The sequence below is a fragment of the Oncorhynchus mykiss genome, chromosome 17 (genome assembly GCF_013265735.2).
Source record: "Oncorhynchus mykiss isolate Arlee chromosome 17, USDA_OmykA_1.1, whole genome shotgun sequence".
Lineage (NCBI taxonomy): Eukaryota > Metazoa > Chordata > Actinopteri > Salmoniformes > Salmonidae > Oncorhynchus > Oncorhynchus mykiss.
Genome location: NC_048581.1, coordinates 70,334,275 through 70,359,182, shown reverse-complemented (window position 1 = coordinate 70,359,182; position 24,908 = coordinate 70,334,275). Strand labels below are relative to the sequence as shown.

Here is a 24,908-nt window from a genome sequence, read left to right as displayed (position 1 = left end):
AGACAGATTTCCTGTCGCACAGGCCTGTGTGCTTAAAATACCAGCAGAATGAACTCTGTCGCAGCGATGCTAATGTTGCAATTAAAATGCCTTCCTTTGAGCCACAGGGAACACACAGAGCCATTGTAAACATAGGATTGCTTCACAAGGATCTCACAGCAAATACTCCTCTGACATTTATTTTCTTCAAACTATTGTCTAATTGTTTAGAACGTAGCGTGTGTTGCTATTTGTGTGCTGGAAGATTGTGTGTGAGTTTATTAGTATGCATGTGTGTATGATAATGCTTCATTCAAATCCATACATCTTGAGATCCTCTTCCCTCCATCTCCCTCCTTCCCTCCCTGTCCCCTCCTCGTGTGGAGGCAACAGAGCTGAAAATACATCTCTGCAATTCACAACAGCAGGAGACAGGCCCGTCAGCGGGGGAGGGAAGGAGGAGACTGGGGAGGCGGGGACCCCACGGTCATATCTGTCTCTGATAAAGACCCCCCATAACGCTGCCTGGCCCTGGGCAAGCCACAGCCTGCCTCACCCTCCCTGCCTCTTCTCTCCCTCCCTCTCCTCTCCAGTCACATTCCCTCCCTCCTCCTTTCCTCTCCCAACACACTCCCTCCTTTCCCCTAATCTCCAGTAATTCTCCCTCACTCCTCTCCTTTCCTCTCCCACATTCCTTCCTCCTCCACTGCCCTCAGTAACTACACTCGGTTACCCTAAAAGTAACGTGATGATGAGGATTGTATCATCATAATCATCATGCAATATAGTTCTGTCTGTAAGCTACAGCTGTTAATGTATCAGTATGTCAAAGTTACCCAGCCCTTCTACATCAGTGAGAGCTCAGTGAATCAAAGGCTAGAGCAGTCTTTATCTTAGCTTGTCGAGTGCCTTAAGCCTTCACCCTAATAACAATCTTAGTCCTGTCAGATTTAGCAGCTTTATCTGACATCAAACATTCACCCAACTATAATCACTACACCAGGGACACACCCATATCCCTCTGGACTCATATAGACAAGGCTTTAATTGTCTCTTGCAGATCTGCCAAAAAAGTGTAGTCAGAACCAAGGTTAATATTCCTAATTTGGTATTTTAAAGTTAATATTGGCATAACTATTTGGCAATTCTATTGGAAAAAATGGCATTGATGAAGCAAAGGTCAACCAGAAACACGGTAACCAAGGTACAACACAATAACCCACTCAAGAAGCCAGCATGTATAGAAGAATAAACTCTACTGCAGGGTGTCAAGCTTATTCCATGGAGGGCCAAGTGTCTGCTGGTTTTTGGTTAATCCTTTCAATTAATACCTACACAACTATGTGAGGGGAGTTCTTTACTAAACAGTGACCTTCATTCCTCAATCAAGTGCAAGGGAGGGGCGAAAACCAGCAGGCACTCAGACCTCTATGGAATGAGTTTGACACGTGTGCTCTACAGGGTGATTTCTCATGAGAGCCCAGCAGCTTGCTATGCTTGCTATGTTTGAGGGCATTTCTTAAGACTAGGCCTGGGCAGCTCTTGTTCTCAGGGGCCTGATTGGTGTCACACTTTTTCCCCAGTCCCCAAGGACTGGAATTGCCCAGGCCTGTGTTAAACAAAGGTTTCATGTAAAATGCAACAAGCCGTGAACTACAAAGACCGCCAGCCAGTGTGGTGGTGCGTGTCCGCCAGACAAGACCAGACCCAGCTAGATGAGTGGAAATTTAACCAGCTCTCTCTGTTTCAAGTTCCTAGAACACTTGAATGGCAACTCCAGTCCTCGGGAGCCAGAATGGTGTCACTGTTTCGGTTTCCACTAGCACTCCCACAAAGTCAAAATGGTCAATATCATAAAAATGTATGAAAACAAAAATGTAATTTAAGGTTAGGCATACGGTTAACAGTGTGATTAAGGTTAGGGTTAAGGTTAGGTTTAAAATCAAATTTTAAGAAGATACATTTTTGAAACAGGCAGAGTTTATGACTTTGCCTCTCGTAACTAGTAACGGTCCACTTTTTCCCCATCCCAAGCAAACACAGCTGATTAAGCTAATTGCATTTTAGATGGACGATCATGATTAGTAGATTATTGGAGTCAAGTGTGTTAGCTGGGGCTAGGGAAAGTATGACACCAATCAGACCCCCGACGTACCTGGCTCCATGAGGGTTCTAAAGGGGGCTTAGCCCCCCTCAGTTGAAACTTCTGTCCCCTCAGTTTTAGTTTTATGTCTTACTTATATCACGCTATACCACAATAAACATAAAGTTAAAATGCAGAAACTCTGAGATCACTAATTGCTTTTGAAGTGACAGGTTGGTGCGAAATACGTAGCATATATCTGCTGTGAAATAGGGGCTTTCTAGCAGTCGTAGGGAAGCAGGAGGCAGGCAGGTAGAGGTGCAAATGAGTGTTGGATTTATTTACACAGAGTTGGTGTTTCAAAGATGACGATGATATTTACAAATATACATACACTACCGTTCAAAAGGGGTCACTTAGAAATGTCCTTGCACATTTTTTGTCCATTAAAATAACATCAAATTAAAACACCAGTCTCAACGTCAACAGTGAAGAGGCTACTCCGGGATGCTGGCCATCTAGGCAGAGTTCCCCTGTCCAGGGTCTGTGTTCTTTTGCCCATCTTAATCTTTTATTTTAATTTGCTACTCTGCCTAGATGGCCAGCATCCCGAAGTCGGCCTCTTCACTGTTGACATTGAGACTGGTGTTTGCGGGTACTATTTGATGAAGCTGCCAGTTAAGGACCTGTGAGCCGTCTGTTTCTCAAACTAGACACTCTAATGTACTTGTCCTCTTGCTCAGTTGTGCACCGGGGCCTCCCCCTCCTCTTTCTATTCTGGTATAAGATCTTCAGTTTCTTGGCAATTTCTTGCATGGAATAGCCATTATTTCTCAGAACAAGAATAGACTGACGAGTTTCAGAAGAAAGTTATTTGTTTCTGGACATTTTGAGCCTGTAATTGAACTCACAAATGCTGATGCTCAAGTACTCAACTAGTCTAAAGAAGGCAAGTTTTATTGCTTTAATTAGAACAACAGTTTTCAGCTGTGCTAACATAATTGCAAAAGGGTTTCCTAATGATCAATTAGCCTTTTAAAATAATAAACTTGGATTAGCTAACACAACGTGCCATCGGAACACAGGAGTGATGGTAGCTGATAATTGGCCTCTGTACACCTATGTAGATATTTCATAAAAACTCTGTTGTTTCCAGCTAAAATAGTAATTTACAACACTAACAATGTCTGTATTTCTGATAAATTTTACGTTTTTTTAAATGGACAAAAATTTTGTTTTTCACTCTCCAGATCCCCATCACGTGAATTCTGATCACCTGTTCACACACCTGTATGTCATTATCACACACTAGTTCTATTCTTTGCACCCCATCATTGTGATGTATTGTTTGTTTTGTGACACACTTCTATTGGGAGGTCTGTTTTTCCCATACTTTACTCCTCCCATGTATGATAGTTGTTGCCTGTCTCACTAACGACACCTTTTGCCTATTCCCTGCCTGTTCTTTAGCCTATAGGATTTCCTGTTATCAACCTATTGCCTGATCTCCCGGACAACGTTACTAGCCTTTTGCCTGCCCGTACTGTTGCCTTTTGGACCCCCTGTGTATGACTTTCTGCCTGCCCCTGGACCCAGCTACTTGCCTCCTCCTGTGGTCCTTTACAATAAACACCTGTTGCGCCCTGCACTTGAAACCAGCTCTCTGTCTCCCATCGTGTTCATTACAATTTCTTAGTGACCCCAAACTTTTGAACTGTAGTGTATATATACATACAGTACCGATCAAAAGTTTGGACACACCTACTCATTCGAGGGTTTTTCTTTATTTTTACTATTTTCACAGCCTGGAGCTGTGTTGGGTCATTTTCCTGTTGAATGTCTTACTAAGCGCAAACCAGATGAGATGGCATATCGCTGAAGAATGCTGTGGTAGCAATGTTGGTTAAGTGTGCCTTGAATTCTAAATAAATCACTGAGTGTCACTAACAAAGCACCCCCCACACCATCACACCTCCTCCTTCATGCTTCACTGTGGAAACCACACATGCGGTGATCATCCATTCACCTACTCGGCTTCTCACAAAAACATGGCTGTTGGAACCAAAAATCTCAAATTTGGACTCATCAGACCAAAGGCCAGATTTCCACTGATCGAAAGTTCATTAACCGTGTTTCTTGGCCAAAGCAAGTATCTTCTTCTTATTGGTGTCCTTCAGTTGTGGTTTCTTTGCAGCAATGCGACCATGGAGGCCTGATTCACGCAGTCTCCTCTGAACAGTTGATGTTGAAATGTGTCTGTTACTTGAACTCTGTGAAGCATTTATTTGCGCTGCAATTTCTGAGGCTGGTAACTCTAATGAACTGCAGCAGAGGTAACTCTGGGTCTTCCTTTCCTGTGGCGATCCCACATGAGAGCTAGTTTCATCATAGCGCTTGATGGCTTTTGCGCCTGCACTTGGAGAAACTTTAAAAGTTGTTGAAATGGTCCGGATTGACTGACCTTCATGTCTAAAAGTAATGATGGACTGTCGTTTCTCTTTGCTTATTTGAGCTGTTCTTGCCATAATATGGACTTGGTCTTTTACTAAATAGCTATATCTTCTGTATACCACACCTATACCTTGTCACAACACAACGGATTGGCTCAAATGCATTAAGAAGGAAAGATATTCCACAAATGAACTTTTAACAAGGCACACCAGTTAATTGAAATGCATTCAAGGTGACTACCTCATGAAGCTGGTTGAGAGAATGCCAAGAGGGTGCAACGCTGTCATCAAGGCAAAGGGTAGCAACTTTGAAGGATCTCAAATATAATTTTTTTTTGATTTGTTTAACACTTAATTGGTTACTACATGATTCCATATGTGTTATTTCACTTTTGACTGGCACTGTGAGTGCCACAGTGTGTATATATATATATACTGTGCCAGTCTAAAGTTTGGACACACCTAGTTACTCATTGTATATATATATATTTTAAAAAAAAATTTTTTAACTAACTAATTAAACTAATAACACTCAAATAATTATATTTTTGTTGTCTATATTGAATACATCATTTAAGCATTGACAGTGTAGTTTGGAAAAAGTATGTGAACCCCTAGGCTAATGACTTCTCCAATCAATGAGATGAGATTGGAGATGTTGGTTAGAGCTGCCTTGCCCTATAAAAACACTCACTAAATTTGAAGTAAATAAACAACAGAATGGCTTCAACGGAAGAACATACACCTTCTGAAGTGGTCCAGTTAGAGTCCTGACCTCAACCCGATTGAGATGCTGTGGCATGACCTCAAGTTAGCAGTTCACACCAGACAACCCAAGAATATTGCTGAACTGAAACAGTTTTGTAAAGAGGAATGGTCCAAAATTCCTCCTGACCATTGTACAGGTCTGATCGCAACTACAGATGTTTGGTTGAGGTTATTGCTGGTTATTGCCCCCCCAAATGTTGCCCCCTTAGTCACTTTATCCTGTTGCCAGATCTGGCCCTCGAGGACTGGAGTTGCCCATCCCTGACCAAGAACAACCAGAGAACATTAGGAGCCCACCTCTCCAGTCCAATTTAACAGAGATTGGACTTGTTTGAACTGGACTTGTCTGCTTGTCAGGTGATTTCTACCTTGAAACAGAAAGCCTGTGGTGAGTGTTTTGAGATGTTAGGCTAACGTGTAATAAGCCTGAGATGATTCCATGAATACTTCATGTAACTACATGCTATGGTTGTGCCAACTTTTATTAAAGACTGTGTTCATTATTGTTTGAAAGGGGTGCATCAGGGATAAAAAGATAATTCCGCTTTAGGGGAGTGTTTTTTAAAACAACCTAGTTCCTTTTGTCTGTAGAGACTCATGGGGGCAACCTGGGGTATGTTCTCTATAATTAGGTACTTGCAACCACAAAAAATGACACAAACAGAAATGTAAAAGGGCTGAGATATTGCAGTTACATGTAACTTTGGAAAAAATAATGTTGTGAACCTAAATGAACAAATGTTGTAGGCCAATGATTGGTGAATTCCCTCCTGAAATGATTGGGTGATGGATGTGTCACTCACCATGATGAACCACGCCCCTCAGGCCATGGATAATGGGGTCCACTGCTGGGTTGTCCTTCAGTCCCACCTGAGAACAGGAAAGGAGAGAGGAGCAGGAGATACATGTTAGAGTCTGGAAAACATGTAAGACATTGTGTAACACGTACTCTGATACTTCCACTCAAAGAGAGAAAATAGTAGTTGCAGAAAGAGAGGGCAGAGAGAGAGAGAAAGAGCGAGAGAGAGAGAGAGACAGAGAGGGGGGAGAGAAAGAGACCGTTTTCTGTAGAGAGTGAGTGTTGGTGATGGAAAAACAGAGTAAATCAGAGGTCTTTTTGACCTGAGCTGGAGCAATACACAGGACGTCAACAGACTCTATACATAAGTGGGTCCTACAGCTACACACTAGGGCTAACTCCAAATAGTCGACTGGTCGATTGTTTTATTTGATAGGTTGTTGATAGGTTGTTGGTCGACCAATCATTTTTTAGGTCTAGCAGTAGAAAATATATACAGTACATATACAGTACAGGTCAAAAGTTTGGACACACCTACTCATTCCAGGGTTTTTCTTTATTTGTACTATTTTCAAAATTGGATAATAATAGTGAAGACATCAAAACTATGAAATAACAAATACGGAATCATGTAGTAACCAATTTTTTTTTAAACAAATCAAACAGCTTCATGAGGTAATCACCTGGAATGCATTTCAATTAACAGATGTGCCTTAAAAGAACATTTGTGGAATTTCTTTCCTTCTTAACCTTATTTGGTAAGATAACCTTATTTGGTAAAAGAAGATAACCTTATTTGGTAAAATACCAAGTCCTCAAATAAGCAAAGAGAAACGACAGTCCCATCATTACTTTAAGACATAAAGGTCATTCAATCCAGAACATTTCAATAATTTTTTTACGTTTCAATAATTTTTTAAGTGCAGGCGCAAAAACCATCAAGTGCTATGATGAAACTGGCTCTCCGCCACAGAAAAGGAAGACCCAGAGTTACCTCTGCTGCGTAGGATAAGTTCATTAAAGTTACCAACTTCAGAAATTGCAGCGCAAATAAATGCTTCACAGAGTTCAAGTAACAGACACATCGCAACATCAACTGTTCAGAGGAGACTGCGTGAATCAGGCCTTCATGGTCGTATTTCTGCAAAGAAAGCACTACTAAAGGACACCAATAATAAGAAGAGACTTGCTTGGGCCTAAAAACACGAGCAATGGACATTAGACTGGTGGAAATCTGTCCTTTGTTCATGAGCCCAAATGTTTGATATTTGGTTCCAACCACTGTGTCTATGTGAGACGCAGAGTAGGTGAATGGGTGATCTCTGCATTTGTGGTTCCCACAGTGATGCACGGAGGAAGAGGTGTGATGGTGTGTGGGTGCTTTTCTGGTGACACTGTCTGTGATTTATTTAGAATTCAAAGCACACTTAACAAACATTGCTACCACAGCATTCTGAAGTGATACACCATTAGTGGGAATAATATTGTTTTTCAACAGGACAATGACCCAACACACCTCTAGGCTGTGTAAGGACTATTTGAGCAAGAAGGAGAGTGATGTAGTGCTGCATCAGATGACCTGTCCTCCACAATCACCCAACCTCAACTCAGTTGAGATGGTTTGGGATGAGTTGTACCACAGAGTGAACGAAAAGCAGCCAACAAGTGCTTAGCATATGTGCTGAACTCCTTCAAGACTGTTGGAAAAGCATTCCAGGTGAAGCTGGTTGAGAGAATGCCAAGAGTGTGCAAAGCTGTCATCAAGGCAAAGGGTGGCTATTTGAAGAATCTAATATAAAATATATTTTGATTTGTTTAACACCTTTTGGTTGCAATATGATTCCCTACGTGTTATTTCATAGTTTTGATGTCTTCACTATTATTCTACAATGTAGAAAATAGTCAAAATAAAGAAAAACTCTTGAATGAGTAGGTGTGTCCAAACCTTTGACCCGTTGTGTATATATATATATATATATACACACACACACACTATATATTATTATAATTTTTTAAACCCCTTTTTCTTTCCAATTTTTGTGATATTCAATTGATAGTTACAGTCTTGTCCCATCGCTGCCACTCCTGTACGGTCTCGGGAGAGGCGAAGGTCGAGAGCAATGTGTCCTCTGAAACACGACCCTGCCAAATTGCGCTGCTTCTTGACACACTGCTCGCTCAACCCGGATCGGAGGAAACACCATCTAACTGGCGACTGTGTCAGGGTGAATGCACCCAGCCTACCACAGGAGTTGCTAGAAAACGATGGGAGAAGGTCATTCCGGCCGCCAAATCCTCCCATAACCTGGACGACCATGGGCCAATTGTGCGCTGCCTCATGGGTCTCCCGATCGTGGCCGGCTACGACACAACCCGGTCTCGAACCCGGATCTGTAGTGACGCCTATAGCACTGTGATGCAGTGGCTTAGACTGCTGCGCCACTCGAGAGATGCTCTGCTTTTTTGACACCACATTCCAAAAAGCAAGTCCTGTAGGCTCTAGTTTTGTCTTATCTTGATTACAGTTGTGTGGTCGAGAACGGCAAAGAAAGACCGAGTTAAGCTACTTCTGTGGCCAAGAACAGAGTGGCACTTCTTGGTTTTCATTGTATTCAGAGGGCTAATATACTGTAAATACTTTGCATACCAATCTCTCTTGGCTAAGGGTTGAGGAGAGACTGACTGCATAACTACTTCTTTTTATAAGAAACATTAATGCATTAAGCTCTAACACTCACACTTACCCCACCAGACAAGCCACCAGGTTTTTTTTCACAGTCCACAAATCCAGAACAAATTCAAGAAAGCGTACAGTATTATATAAAGCCATTATTGCATGGAACTCCGTTCCATCTCATATTGCTCAAATGAACAGCAAACCTGGTTAAAAAAAAACAACAGATAAAGCAACACCTCACGGCACAACGCCTCTCCTCTATTTGACCTAGATAGTTTGTGTGTATGTATTGATATGTTGGCTACAGTATGTGTGCCTTTTTTAAACTGATGTAGTTCTGTCCTTGAGCTGTTTTTTCTATTAATGTTATGTATTGTGTCATGTTTCATGTTTTGTGTGGACCCCAGGAAGAGTAGCTTCTGCTTTTGCAACAGATAGTGGGGATCCTAATAAAATACCAAATACCACATATTTCAGGCTCTTGTCATCTCCTGTCTGGACTATTGCAACTCGCTGTTGGCAGGGCTCCCCACTTGTGCCATCAAACCCCTGCAACTCGCTGTTGGCAGGGCTCCCCGCTTGTGACATCAAACCCCTGCAACTCGCTGTTGGCAGGGCTCCCCGCTTGTGCCATCAAACCCCTGCAACTCGCTGTTGGCAGGGCTCCCCGCTTGTGCCATCAAACCCCTGCAACTCGCTGTTGGTAGGGCTCCCCGCTTGTGCCATCAAACCCCTGCAACTCGCTATTGGTAGGGCTCCCCGCTTGTGCCATCAAACCCCTGCAACTCGCTGTTGGCAGGGCTCCCCGCTTGTGCCATCAAACCCCTGCAACTTATCCAGATCGTTGCAGCCCCCCTGGTTTTCAACCTTTCCAAGATTTCCCATTTCACCACGCTCCTCCGCACACTCCACTGGCTTCCAGTCAAAGCTCGCATCCATTACAAGACCATGTAAATGTCAACGTTGTGAACAGAGTGCCCCATACTCAAAATCAAATTTGATTTGTCACATGTGCCGAATACAACAGGTGTAGTAGACCTTACCGTGAAATGCTTACTTACAAGCCCTTTAACCAACAATGCAGTTCAAGAAATGGAGTTAAGAAAATATTGACTAAATAAACGAAATAAAAATGTTTTAAGAAAAAGTAACACAATAAAATAGCAATAATGAAGCTATATACAGGGGGTGCCGGTACCGAGTCAATGTGGGGGGTACAGGTTGGTAGAGGTAGTGGCAGTGGGGTTATGGTATGGGCAGGCATAAGATATGGACAATGAACACAATTGCATTTTATCAATGGCAATTTGAATGCACAGTGATACCTTGATGACATCCTGATGCCCATTGTCGTGCCATTGATTCGTCACCATCACCTCATGTTTCAGTATGATAATGCACGACCCCATGATCTGTACACAATTCCTTGAAGCTGAACATTTCCCAATTATTCCATTACCTTCATACTCACCAGACATGTAACTTGTTCGGATACTCTGGATCGACGTGTACGACAGCATGTTCCAGTTCCAGTTTCCAGCAACTTCGCACAGCCATTGAAGTGGAGTGGGACAACATTCCGAAGACCATAATCAACAGCCTAATCAACTTTGTGCAAAGGAGATGTATCTTGCTGCATGAGGCAAATGGAGGTCACACTAGATACTGACTGGTTTTCTGATCCCACCCCCCTTCCTTTTTCATTAAGGTATCTGTGACCAGTAGATCTGTATTCCCAGTAATGTGAAATCCATAGATTAGGACCAAATTAATTTACTTAATTTCACTGATTTCCTTATATGAACTGTAACTCTGTAATATCTTTGAAATTGTTGCATGCTGCATTTATAGTGTAGTATTAATTGATTATATGTGTCCAAATTGTTCATGAGTTCCTAGTGGATAGACCTTATGGTTCAAGAGAAAATTGTGAAATGAATGAAAAAAGCATCTAATCAACAATGGGATTTGACACCATGACACTGTCAACAAATGCATATTGCCATAGTAAAATAAATAAATGTCCGTAAAAAATATGTTGAAATCCTCATTTTAAACACCAATTGTATTCACTAAATTGATGGTTTATATAAAAAAAAATTAAACAATCCTTTTTAATTATTTCACATATTTTACATGTGATAAGGCCACACAGAGGGCCAAAGATAATTACAGACACCTGTGATAATCGGAATTACCCAAAAGCCTCACTAGATGTCTTGTTATAGATTACATAACATCCTTTAAAGATACACAAATTCTGGTAGTTTACTGGTAAACTTTTAAAGTTTCCAGTAATACACCCTCCCTTTTCAACCCTAACTGGGACAAAGCCCCACACTGAGCTTCAATACACTCCAATCAATGGTTTTCTTTCATTGTCTCCCTGCATTGAGAGACTAGGAAGACCCCTACTGTAGGACATCAATGTGAAGAGGATTAGAGAGTAACCACACAGTTTCAGGGGCAACCTTCACTGTTACCTTCCTTTCTTCCTAACCCTCCCATGGCACTCCTCTGTTGTGCAGTTACCCCCTGAGTCCAGGTCTATTCTTCAGCCACCTCTGTCACCACCTACTGTCTTCCTCTGTTCCTCTGTTCCCAGTCACTGTGTGAGGCATTGCACATCTACCACACTCCTTCGAGTTCTCTCCCACTGTCCCGCTATTTTTAAACACATCAAAGAAACGTGTTTCTGGTGGATGGCAGACCACAGAGAGTACTGAATGATTGTAGCAGCACTGGGGTTTTATTTAAGCAGAGCCCTGCGCCAAATCTTCCTACTTAAGATAGCCCTCTGCGAAGACAGACTGAGAGAGGAAGAGAGAGATGGCTTCAAAGATAGAGACAGGGGTGATAGGAGAAAAACAGATAGGGAGGCAGAGAGAGAGCGATGGAGAGTGTGACCAAGGGAATTATAGTTTCATTATTAATGATTGTCTGTTAAACCCACAGCTCTGTCCCATGTGAACCTCCTCCATGGGGTCACACACTGTGTTTGTCTCTGCATTGTCAGTACCACAGCACAGTCCCTCTCTTCTCCCCACACAGGCAGCCTGAGTCACATCACCACACTACAATGACACGGCAGAAAGATCAGGCCAATGCCATGTGACATCTCATCTCTTTATCATCCATCCAACAGCCCTGATTCTTTCTCCCTGACTTCTGTCGTGGCATTTTTCGGCTTTACCGAATGAGGAGAGTTACAAACTTCACACACCAGTCAGAGATACTTAAACTACATATTTTTTTAATAAGAGCTTTGCAATAGCCCTTTTTGACTTTCAATGATGCGCTATTTCTAATGAACCATTGAAAAGTCCCAACAGAAAAGTACAAAGATCTTTTATAGCCAAGATACACCCCCTACATGACGAACCACAGATCTTAGGAACAGTTCACAAAGGTTAAGATTTGAATGAAAGATATCTATAAAACATGGCAGATAGTTACTGCTGTGTCAACAGTTCTCATTGTAAAGACCAGTGTCTGGCCCCCTCACTCCAAAAGGGAACTGTCTCTCCCTGATACGGCATAGAACAGAACCATTAGCTCATGTTATCTGGAATGCTCTTTAGGCTTTATTACCCAAAGACATCGTAAATCTCCTCTGTCAGTGCTATCTCATAGAGGCCCATCCACAGTGGAACACACACACAATACTCTATTCTGTCGAATGTAACAACTATTATAATGTAATACAAGCATTATAACAATCTTACAAGCATTATAACATAATCTTGCAATTTTCCACGACACTTCTCTTTACTATTATCAGTCCAAAAGGCCTGTTGAATCTCTCTGTATCTCCTTACAGTCACATGAAACAGTGAAGTGAAGAATAAAGGGCAACTGTAAATGAAGCTACTGTACCTTCAAGAGACTCTTGGCTCATTGCACCATGAGACTTTAATTGCAGTGCAGGCCAAGAGAGGGAGAGAGGGGATTGTTCGACAAACGAGGATATCTCTGCAGTGTCAGAGAGCAGTTGAAACACCTGCGTTTGCCTTCCCAACGACGTGAGAGCTAAAGAATAGCTGTGTCACTTTCTCGCAAGTGTGCTTATTGCTTTTGGACCTTTATCATATCTATACACGTAAAAATAGCACCTATGATCAATTAAGAGGGAGAAGTCACACCTAATGAAGAAACAGAAACTTAATTTGCGCCGATATAAATATAAAGAGCTCCATCTTGTTTCTGAGGACAGTGACGTCGGAGGCAATCCATTCTTTAAGCTGAGAAATGTCCCTCTGTAACTAGGGTGACTGGTGTCACAGAGAGGAAGCAGAGACTAAGTGGCTATGCCATCCCGCTTCATCAACAACAACCCTGGATCGAGTGCCAAAGCATAATCTACCTGTACACTACAGTACCAGGCCTCACCTCCTCCTCAATTTACCACTTAAACTAAGAAATGGCTAAATGCAACTACAGCAAATTACATTGAATTAATTCTGTTTCTCTGTTAAAAGCTGGAACTAATTTCTCCTCCAGTAGCAAGTACTCTGCTGAATTGAAAGCAGCACTGTAGGGTTTAGCACTGTTGGCATATAGTGTAATTAACTTCATTTGGAGGTAATTGATTTAGTGAGGAATGGAGAGTCACCTAAATAGAAGACAAAAAACTCCTTCATCAACACATTATTTCTATGGCTGCATCACATGTAAGACACTGCCTCTCCTTAATGTACTGTACACCTTGGCTGAGTTGATCAGAAGTAAACTTCTTGTTACCATAGTAACACATGCTCCAGTGAGTAGTAAGCCTCTGTGAGCGATGCTGGGTCTGGTCTGCTCTACTCACACGTGTGTTTATCTGAATGACCGTATGGTGAATCACTGAGCATGTCGACTGTAAATAAGCCAATAAAACTGTAATGATAGATGTTACTACTAAAATCTATTTCAATCAGGGGGCTGGGCACAGCACGAGAGTGGGCCTCAAAAGCAATGGAAGCCGCAGCCCTGAGCTCACACGGGCCGATAGGGCCAATTTGTCCTGTATGGCAACATACATCATTAAATGAATACATGCCACAGTGAGAGGAGAGCAATCTAATCACCACACACACACACACACAACACCTCACGGATCAACTCCTCCTTCCTATTTGACCTAGATAGTTTGTGTGTATGTGTTGATGTGGAGGCTACGTCAGCCTTTTTTAAATTGATGTAGTTCTGTCCTTGTCTATTAATGTTCTGTATTATGACATGTTTCATGTTTTGTGTGGACCCCAGGAAGAAGATCTGCTGCAACAGCTAATGGGGATCCTAATAAAACACCAAATACCAAACACACACACGCTGACTGAGACACACACACACACACACACACACACACACACACACACACACACACACACACACACACACACACACACACACACACACACACACACACACACACACACACACACACACACACACACACACGCCGACTGAGACACACACGCTGACTGAGACACACACACACACTGACTGAGACACACACACACACACACACAGATGTACACTGAGTGGAACACTTCCTAATATTGAGTTGCATCCCCTTTTAATCTCAGAACAGCCTCAATTCGTCGGGGCATGGACTTTACAAGGTGTCGAAAGCGTTCCACAGGGATGTTGGCCCATGTTGACTCCAAAGCATTCCACAATTGTGCCAAGTTGGCTGGATGTCCTTTGGGTGGTGAACCATTCTTGATACACACGGGAAACTGTTGAGCGTGAAAAACCCAGCAGACTTGCAGTTCTTAACCAGTGCACCTGGCAACTACTACCAAACTCTGTTCAAAGGCACTTCAATCTTTTGTCTTGCCCATTCACCCTCTGTATGACATACATACACAATCCATGTTTCAATTATCTCAAGACTTAAAAATACTTCTGTAACCTGTCTCCTCCCCTTCATCTACACTGTCTGAAGTGGATTTAATGAGTGACATCAATTAGGGATCATAACATTCACCTGGATTCACCTGGTCAGTCTGTGTCATTGAAAGTTCATAATGTTTTGTACACTCAGCATATATACAGTACACACACATGAATATGACACTCCTTGAAGGGGTCACTTGATTGGTAAATTGCTGTAGTTGTTTTGTGAACTGATTTATTGTCTGTAATCAGGCGAGGTTGCTATTAGCTAGTTGTTGTTTTTTAAGCGGCCTGATGGGGATGTGTAACTTGGCAGACAGAGGAGAGGAGCTTTACGGTTATCACCATAGAGGAATGCCTCACGTTTTAACAGGATACCTCTTCACGATAACCACCCCCGAGGGATACATCCTCTCTCCAGGCCTGCCAGATACTGGCTCTCTGACAATCAGTTTGGTGGTTCACTGAGTGTGTGTGTGTGTGTGTGTGTGGTTGCACATGTTTATTACTGTGTGATCTCGTTCAGGGGTACACACACTCCTCTATAAAAGACAACGTTATGACTGCTATCTTCAGGGGTCTAGGGAAAGTGTTCTGAAGCTGTGTGTGTGCCATTAAGGCTTTCCATTTCCCTGTGCTCTGTATTCCACATGTTAACATATACCGTTTGCACACGCCCACCCACGCAGGTGCAGGTTACTGTTTGAGAGAGGAGCAAGTGTTTGAGTTTGAGGAGATCAAAGATAGAAAAAATGATATTATGAGATGTGCATTATCTGATTCTTCATGGAAAATGTATGTGTGTGTGTGGGGGGGGGGGGGGTGTTGCAGTGCTTGGTAGGAGAGACAGGGGTAGAGAGGTTGAGAGAGAGATGGAGAGAGAGAGCAAGGGAGAGAGGGAGAGCAGAAAGACAGTCATTGTAATTCAGTGGACGCAAGTAAAGAATGCCCAATCTGGACCTAAGAGGACTGGAGCATTTTGCAAGCGTTGATGTGCATGTGTTGGTGAGTGTGTATGTCTCTCGGTGTGTGTATGTCTCTCGGTGTGTGTAAGGGAGTATTAAAGGAAAGTTAATGGACCAAGTAAAATCCCACTTACGCAATCGATGGCATCAAATGAACTTTTAATCCTGCCAATTCAGAGTGATGGAGTTGACAATGACCCCGCCCACTGCTAGCCCAACAGACCCACACACTCAGGTCAACCAACACTTATATCTCCACTTAAGACAATACAGAGCCAAGTCAGTCGCACAGATAAACACAGTGCTCAGGGACAACACAAGAAACACATTTATTTTCCAAGCTTATTAATGTGTTTCTTCCCCAGCAGTGATGGTAAAACAGTAATGTTGTTTTTCACTACTGATATGTGCATTGATTTAGAGTGAGTCAATGTGTTGTTCCATGTGCCATATAGATTGCTATAGGGTCATATCAAAACCCTATGAGTGAGAAGCCAAAAATACAAGACAAATGTTCTCACCTGAAAGAAGACCGACATCACTGCAATGATCCTCTTCTGACGTATTGCAGCACTGAGGCTGTCAAAGTCATCCGAGTTATACATGTAGATCTGCATCTATTCGGGAGAACGAGAGAAAGACAGGGACAGAGAACGAGAGAAAGACAGGGAGAGAGAACGAGAGAAAGACAGGGAGAGAGAACGAGAGAAAGACAGGGAGAGAGAACGAGAGAAAGACAGGGAGAGAGAATGGGAGAAAGACAGGGAGAGAGAATGAGAGAAAGACAGGGAGAGAGAACGAGAGAAAGACAGGGAGAGAGAACGAGAGAAAGACAGGGAGAGAGAACGGGAGAAAGACAGGGAGAGAGAACGAGAGAAAGACAGGGAGAGAGAACGAGAGAAAGACAGGGAGAGAGAACGAGAGAAAGACAGGGAGAGAGAACGAGAGAAAGACAGGGAGAGAGAATGAGAGAAAGACAGGGAGAGAGAATGAGAGAAAGACAGGGATAGAGAATGAGAGAAAGACAGGGAGAGAGAATGAGAGAAAGACAGGGAGAGAGAATGAGAGAAAGACAGGGAGAGAGAATGAGAGAAAGACAGAGAGAGAGAATGAGAGAAAGACAGGGAGAGAGAACGAGAGAAAGACAGGGAGAGAGAACGAGAGAAAGACAGGGAGAGAGAGATAACAAGAGAAAGACGGAGAGAGAACGAACAAGAGAAAGACGGAGAGAGAACGAGAGAAAGACAGGGACAGAGAATGAGAGAAAGACAGGGAGAGAGAATGAGAGAAAGACAGGGAGAGAGAATGAGAGAAAGACGGAGAGAGAATGAGAGAAAGACAGGGAGAGAGAATGAGAGAAAGAAAGACGGAGAGAGAATGAGAGAAAGACAGGGAGAGAGAACGAGAGAAAGACAGGGAGAGAGAATGAGAGAAAGTCAGGGAGAGAGAATGAGAGAAAGACAGGGAGAGAGAATGAGAGAAAGACAGGGAGAGAGAATGAGAGAAAGACAGGGAGAGAGAATGAGAGAAAGACAGGGAGAGAGAATGAGAGAAAGACAGGGAGAGAGAATGAGAGAAAGACAGGGAGAGAGAACGAGAGAAAGACAGGGAGAGAGAACGAGAGAAAGACAGGGAGAGAGAATGAGAGAAAGACAGGGAGAGAGAATGAGAGAAAGACAGGGAGAGAGAATGAGAGAAAGACAGGGAGAGAGAATGAGAGAAAGACGGAGAGAGAACGAGAGAAAGACAGGGAGAGAGAACGAGAGAAAGACAGGGAGAGAGAATGAGAGAAAGACAGAGAGAGAATGAGAGAAAGACAGGGAGAGAGAACGAGAGGAAGACAGGGAGAGAGAATGAGAGAAAGACAGGGAGAGAGAATGAGAGAAAGACAGAGAGAGAGAACGAGAGAAAGACAGGGAGAGAGAATGAGGGGAAGACAGGGAGAGAGAATGAGAGAAAGACAGGGAGAGAGAATGAGAGAAAGACAGCGAGAGAGAATGAGAGAAAGACGCAGAGAGATCGAGAGAAAGACAGGGAGAGAGAAAGACGGAGAGAGAATGAGAGAAAGACGGAGAGAGAATGAGAGAAAGACAGGGAGAGAGAATGAGATAAAGACAGGGAGAGAATGAGAGAAAGACAGGGAGAGAGAATAGGAGAAAGACAGGGAGAGAGAATTAAAGAGTTAGGGATCCATCTGTAAAACTTCCACTTCTCTCAAGGAATAGCTTGGATCTCCAAATTGCGTCCTTAATGACTATGTCAGCAGAGCCACAGAACATATACAGTGCCTTGCAAAAGTATTCGGCCCCCTTGAACTTTGCGACCTTTTGCCACATTTCAGGCTTCAAACATGAAGATATAAAACTGTATTTTTTTGTGAAGAATCAACAACAAGTGGGACACAATCATGAAGTGGAACGACATTTATTGGATATTTCAAACTTTTTTAACAAATCAAAAACTGAAAAATTGGGTGTGCAAAATTATTCAGCCCCCTTAAGTTAATACTTTGTAGCGCCACCTTTTGCTGCGATTACAGCTGTAAGTCGCTTGGGGTATGTCTCTATCAGTTTTGCACATCCAGAGACCGAATTTTTTTCCCATTCCTCCTTGCAAAACAGCTCGAGCTCAGTGAGGTTGGATGGAGAGCATTTGTGAACAGCAGTTTTCAGTTCTTTCCACAGATTCTCGATTGGATTCAGGTCTGGACTTTGACTTGGCCATTCTAACACCTGGATATGTTTATTTTTGAACCATTCCATTGTAGATTTGACTTTATGTTTTGGATCATTGTCTTGTTGGAAGACAAATCTCCGTCCCAGTCTCAGGTCTTTTGCAGACTTCATCAGGTTTTCTTCCAGAATGGTCCTATATTAGGCTCCATCCATCTTCCCATCAATTTTAACCATCTTCCCTGTCCCTGCTGGAGAAAAGCAGGCCCAAACCATGATGCTGCCACCACCATGTTTGACAGTGGGGATGGTGTGTTCAGCTGTGTTGCTTTTACGCCAAACATAACGTTTTGCATTGTTGCCAAAAAGTTCAATTTTGGTTTCATCTGACCAGAGCACCTTCTTCCACATGTTTGGTGTGTCTCCCAGGTGGCCTGTGGCAAACTTTAAACAACACTTTTTATGGATATCTTTAAGAAATGTCTTTCTTCTTGCCACTCTTCCGTAAAGGCCAGATTTGTGCAATGTCCTATGGACAGAGTCTCCCACCTCAGCTGTAGATCTCTGCAGTTCATCCAGAGTGATCATGGGCCTCTTGGCTGCATCTCTGATCAGTCTTCTCCTTGTATGAGCTGAAAGTTTAGAGGGACGGCCAGGTCTTGGTAGATTTGCAGTGGTCTGATACTCCTTCCATTTCAATATTATCGCTTGCACAGTGCTCCTTGGGATGTTTAAAGCTTGGGAAATCTTTTTGTATCCAAATCCGGCTTTACACTTCTTCACAACAGTATCTCGGACCTGCCTGGTGTGTACCTTGTTCTTCATGATGCTCTCTGCGCTTTTAACGGACCTCTGAGACTATCACAGTGCAGGTGCATTTATACGGAGACTTGATTACACACAGGTGGATTGTATTTATCATCATTAGTCATTTAGGTCAACATTGGATCATTCAGAGATCCTCACTGAACTTCTGGAGAGAGTTTGCTGCACTGAAAGTAAAGGGGCTGAATAATTTTGCACACCCAATTTTTCAGTTTTTGATTTGTTAAAAAAGTTTGAAATATCCAATAAATGTCGTTCCACTTCATGATTGTGTCCCACTTATTGTTGATTCTTCACAAAAAAATACAGTTTTATATCTTTATGTTTGAAGCCTGAAATGTGGAAAAAGGTCGCAAAGTTCCAGGGGGCCGAATACTTTCGCAAGGCACTGTAAATGGGAGTGTGTTCTGCTCTCTGACTCCTCTCTCATCTGTGGGGTTTCTCTGAATCCTTGAATAATACACAGCCCTGCACTGGTTGAGGGTGACTTCATACGTTGGACTGATGTGTGCTGAGCTTTTAGCGGCCAAATCGGCAGCAGAAGAAGCATCACCCAAGTGGGTGCTACACATCGATGGTGGAGTAGTCGTCCAGTAGTTACGAGAGAACTGAGGAATGACGAGAACAATGTCTTGTCTGAGAACAACTCCAGCGAGCTAACTCCATCACCACCATCATTACCAACACTGTCCCTACCATCCAACTCAGCTGCCATCCAAGCCGGCTGCCAGCAGAATACCGGTAGATGCCTTCACCAAACACAGGCACCCTCTGAAGCTAGAGACTTGATGCTTGCTTGTTTTACATTTCAAGCAATGTTCTATTATTTTTTTGTTTACTTGTATGTGCTGTGTACTGCAGTTCAGCTTTTAGCTGCCAAGTACGGCCTACATGTACAAATGAAATAAACTACTAGTACTACAAAAAAATATGTAATTAGGTCAAAGGTAATACATTGGTTATAGATCATTTACAGCTTATTTATTCCCATAGAGCTGCATAAAGACACCCTGTACCGTACATGGACCTTCCAGGGCTGAGCAGTGTCAATATGGGCTGTAAGTCATCCACTCTGCTCTCAGACACAGACACACTGATCCAGACAGATAGAGGCCTAGAACTGTAGCTTAGTTAGCCTGCTGTTAACATAATCAGTATAAATAGCCCACTCAAGACTGGAAGGATGTACAGATAGCTTGTTAGATCCCCCCTTTCTATCTTTCTCTCTTTCATAAACACACACGCACATATAGCACAACCAACACGGTCCTCTCCATCAGGCCGGTTGTCATGGTGATATGCAGCAGGCAAAGCTCACCCACACATGCACACACGTACGTGCAAAGGACGTCACACCGCTTGCTTAGCGAGTACAACTTCCTCCGGATTCGGCACATACCTGTCTCAAACCCAGGATCTCTGCTTCACAAACACACGTGACCGTCCTCCCTGGACATTTATGACTGAGGAGTACATTTTGCGTCCATGTGCTACACACGGAAGCACACACACACACACACACACACACACACACACACACACACACACACACACACACACACACACACACACACACACACACACACACACACCCGGTGGGTGGGATTAAGGATGTAGCGTGTGTCCTACTCAGAGATCAGGGTCTTTAATCAGGGAAGAGAGAGCCTTCAGCATTTCCTAATATGTTAAGGGAAGAACCAGCTTCCTCAAACACGATACACAACCACACAGCTACATCATCTTCACCAGGATCTGTGTGTGTGTATTTCAGATGGGATCATCTCTCTCTAATATGATAGAGAACCACAGCGACACACACTCCATCATCATCAACTGTGTGTCAAAGAATCAGTATCATCACTAAATCAAGTGCGGGTTGTGGGACGTGTGTGAAGTGAGGTCCTTCACTGTAGGATTACAGGGTTTATGTGTGTACATTTCAGCCTGGCAAGAATGAAATATATTTCCTCCTTATTGTTTAAGATGACAAGTTGAATGCAATGCCTCAATGTAGCAAGACACACACACCTGCACACACACGCACGCACGCACACACACACAAACACGCACGCAAGTCAGGCCCCTCTCTCATTCCCCACGGTCTATCGTGTGAAGGTGAAGCTCCCTTCTTCTGGAGTGTGTGTGTTTACATGAAAGCTGTGGAGATAAATGCTGTAGGGGAACACATTCTGCGCCTGCCAAAATCCATTTTCTCACAATATCAACATCGTCAATATTATTCCAGTTGCATTTTCCACACTTCTGTAATCCTGACATAAAGCAGGATGCATAGCCTCCTTTGATCTATTTGAGGCGTAAACAGTTCTGCGGTCTCCTAATATACTATGGAGTCCAAAATTATTGGATGGCTTGATGAAGATGAGCAAATAAGTATCAAATAAATAATTGTATGCAATTTTTTGGGGGGGAGGAATTATATTATTTTAAACTAATATAATTGCTCAGAGAAAAAGATTTTAAGAAGTAATAATAAAATCACTAAAAGATAGGGGTCAAAATGATTGGATCCCCTGTTTTCAAAACCCCAATGCATACGTAGAATAACTCATCCCTACTGTAAAATATGGTGGTGGATCTTTGATCTAATGGGGCTGTTTTCCTTCCACTGGTCCTGGGGCCCTTGCATCATGACCGTTACCAAGTATCAGGATATTTTAGCCAAAAACCTGCTCATCTTTATCAAGGGATCCAATAATTCTGGCCCCCTACTGTAGAGCCCATAGTACAATATGTGTTTTTGAATTTAGAACGGAGCAAACTGGACCCTAATACCATCAGCTTCTTCTGTCAGTTAATTGATGGCAATAATAGCAGCATTGCAGCTCTACAGTACTTGTGTGCACGCATGCACACACGCACACACACACACACACACACACACACACACACACACACACACACACACACACACACACACACACACACACACACACACACACACACACACACACACACACACACACACGCACACACGCACACACACACATAGAGTGCTAGCTGAGTTAGCGGAGACATCATTTCCTAAATAAGGGAGAGCAAGTGGCATGGCAGGGTCTTACATATTTCAACCTCCGCATACTGAGGGCTGTGGATCACTGGCCACTTTGCATTCAGCCCAGAAGAGAAGTGGCGGGTGGCGACACATTCTCCATACTCATCTCAGACAAGAAGATACAACCTTCACGCACTGCACACAGAATACTTGAGCACCTCAGCAACCAGGATGGACATTAGACAAAGACTCAATGGAAGACACAGAGGGCAATTGGACCCCTGAATGATCCTATTTCATTAGTGTGTGGTCTTAGTTTACTGTGCTGCATGTCTGACTGGAGCACTATGTGCTGTGGGTCATAGTGTGATTGACATGGCTATGAGAGATCCTGGAGAGTTGCAAGAGCTTGTTAAACTGAATCTCCTGTTCTTAGTACTGGGCTAGAACAAAAGCATGCACACCCTATTATACACCATGACTAGGGTTGGTGACCATTGGTTTAGCAGCAGTAAAGAGAGGGGTGAGAGGGAGGAGTCCTGGACACTGAGTGTGATCCGGTACAGTGTGTCACCAGTATATCATGACACTGAAGGACAGACCTCACACCCTATGGTCCCAGCCATGCCATCCTCTTTTCCGTTCAATGACTGATGTCACCCCTGTGTCATCATTATTCAATACCAGGCTGCAATTAAGTCAAGAAATATGGAACATATACACACACACAGACATACAGACATGCACACAGACACACTCTCTCTCTCCATTTCATGGATCACTTACACACACATAATCAAACACAAAGAAAGGAACCAGGGGACTGGTTGTTGACATTCCTGAGTGAATGCAAACGTGTTTAAATGAAAGGTATTTTCCTCTCCTAGTTCACAGAAAAGCCTGGATAAATATGCACAGGCTTACAGAGAGCAAGCAGGTTTGTGTCAGGCCTGTCTCCTGCTCTCCTGTGTGTGTGTGTGTGTGTGTGTGTGTGTGTGTGTGTGTGTGTGTGTGTGTGTGTGTGTGTGTGTGTGTGTGTGTGTGTGTGTGTGTGTGTGTGTGAGAGAGAGAGAGAGCTGTGATCCCAGGCTCTATTAACACAAAGGTCACGGTGAGCTATTACAGAGGACAGGTCTGCTCACACATCCCATTGGGCACAGATGTCAATTTAACGTCAACTTCACGTTGGTTCAACAAAATTTCATTGAAATGACGTGGAAACATCATTGATTCAACTAGTGTGTGCCCAGTGGGATATCAACACACAAGGAACAGCACAGCAGTTGATGGGGAGAAACGGCAGTCATGGAGCATGACGATGCAGAAGGAAATACAATGATAAACAAAGATATTTTCTCTAAATCTTCATTCCTTTTTACTTTTGTAACTGGTAGAAAAGGGGAAACCATGACAGAATATCATCTGCACCCAGATAGAAAGCAAAGAAGGGTCTTGATATATTCAGACCTCACTGTGCTGTATCTCTTCTCTCTCTCTTTCTCACTCTCTCAATGTTTTTCTATCTCCCCGAAATTTCCCATGGTCAGCAGTGGGTGCTTACCCACTACACAGAGATCATTCTAATAACACAATGCCTAAGAGAGAAAGAGAGAGAGAGAGAAATGTCTTGACTTGGACACAATGACACACACCACACACAGTGCAGGGAACACTCTGGGAGCACCGACCTACACACCAACATCAGCAGCAAAGAAAAACCACCTGGGTAGAAGAGAACTATAATTCTAGAGAAAAAGAACAGGGGAGGAAATCTGCCTTGTTTCATGGCCTTAGGGGGTCTGTAACACCATCTCTCCATTCCTCTAGTTTAAGGGTAGTAGGTGCACAGCAAAGACTCCATGCTCCATCTCAACTCAAAACAACCATGCTTTTCCCCAGAATGCAGGAAGGGAGCCCCCGCTACTCCTCACAGGGGTCCATCATCACTAATCTCCCAAAGTTAGAGTAGCAGCCAGAACCCAGTAGATGGTCAGAGATGGTTTGAACATGCTGACCATTGGAGCAGGATCACAAGGTCCCACTAAAAATAACCCCTCCTCCAACGCCGTCTGAGACTGATAGAACAGGGGTGGTGGAGTTCCTCTGATGAGTTCCTCTCCCCTTACATCAAAGACCTAGGGAGAGGAAGTGACCCAGACCACTCATTACAGCCATTCAGCTGACTTCCTGGGCTGTGGTGGCCTCGGGCAAGGGCTGGCCAACAATTTGAGCCTGTCTCTGTGCTCGGGGAGATACACATAATGACCAGTGTCTTAACAACGTTAACCAATTTGTTGTTTTCATTTCCTCATTGTCCTGGATTAGAGTGGATCCATAGCTCAGGACAACCTCTCACTGGTGACTCCCAGAGCAGAGCAGTAATTACTGAAGAGCCTCACTGAGATTACAACTAATAGCCACGTCAAATACAAAGGCCCTATCCAGGAACATTATGACATTGTTATGAGCACAAACAAAACACAGCAAAAAATACAATTTGTATCACACAGAGTGACTGACATGTTTTGGTGTCAGTATATGTCGTGAGACAGTGATAGTGACTCTGAGGTTGACTTATTCTGGCGAGATATTCTAATAATTCAACGTCACTCCATCATGGGGCCAAATGATCAAGCATGCACGCACCCACATCTATTCTATATAGTATGTACATCACAAATAAGTTTTCACCAAGACAAAAACAAATATTACCGTACTCTATATATGAAAATGGCTTACCAAGAGAAACATCCAAAAATACTATTTTGAGGTATAAAAAAAAGAAGCATAAATT

The 24,908-nt window shown here is 43.1% G+C and overlaps 1 protein-coding gene across 4 annotated transcripts in view; it reads right to left on the bottom strand.

The window, feature by feature from the left end:
• Positions 1-24,908, bottom strand: part of LOC110494487 (receptor-type tyrosine-protein phosphatase gamma) — a 314,622-nt gene that overhangs the window by 55,810 nt on the left and 233,904 nt on the right. For 3 of the 4 annotated variants that reach the window (XM_036950546.1, XM_036950543.1, XM_036950544.1), the window contains exons 5-6: positions 16,126-16,221; positions 6,084-6,150 (exon numbers count right to left, since the gene is read on the bottom strand). In XM_036950546.1, coding sequence (XP_036806441.1) covers positions 6,084-6,150; positions 16,126-16,221 — 163 coding nt within the window. The remainder of the gene's footprint in view (positions 1-6,083; positions 6,151-16,125; positions 16,222-24,908) is intronic. The other variant, XM_036950545.1, reaches the window with a different exon arrangement.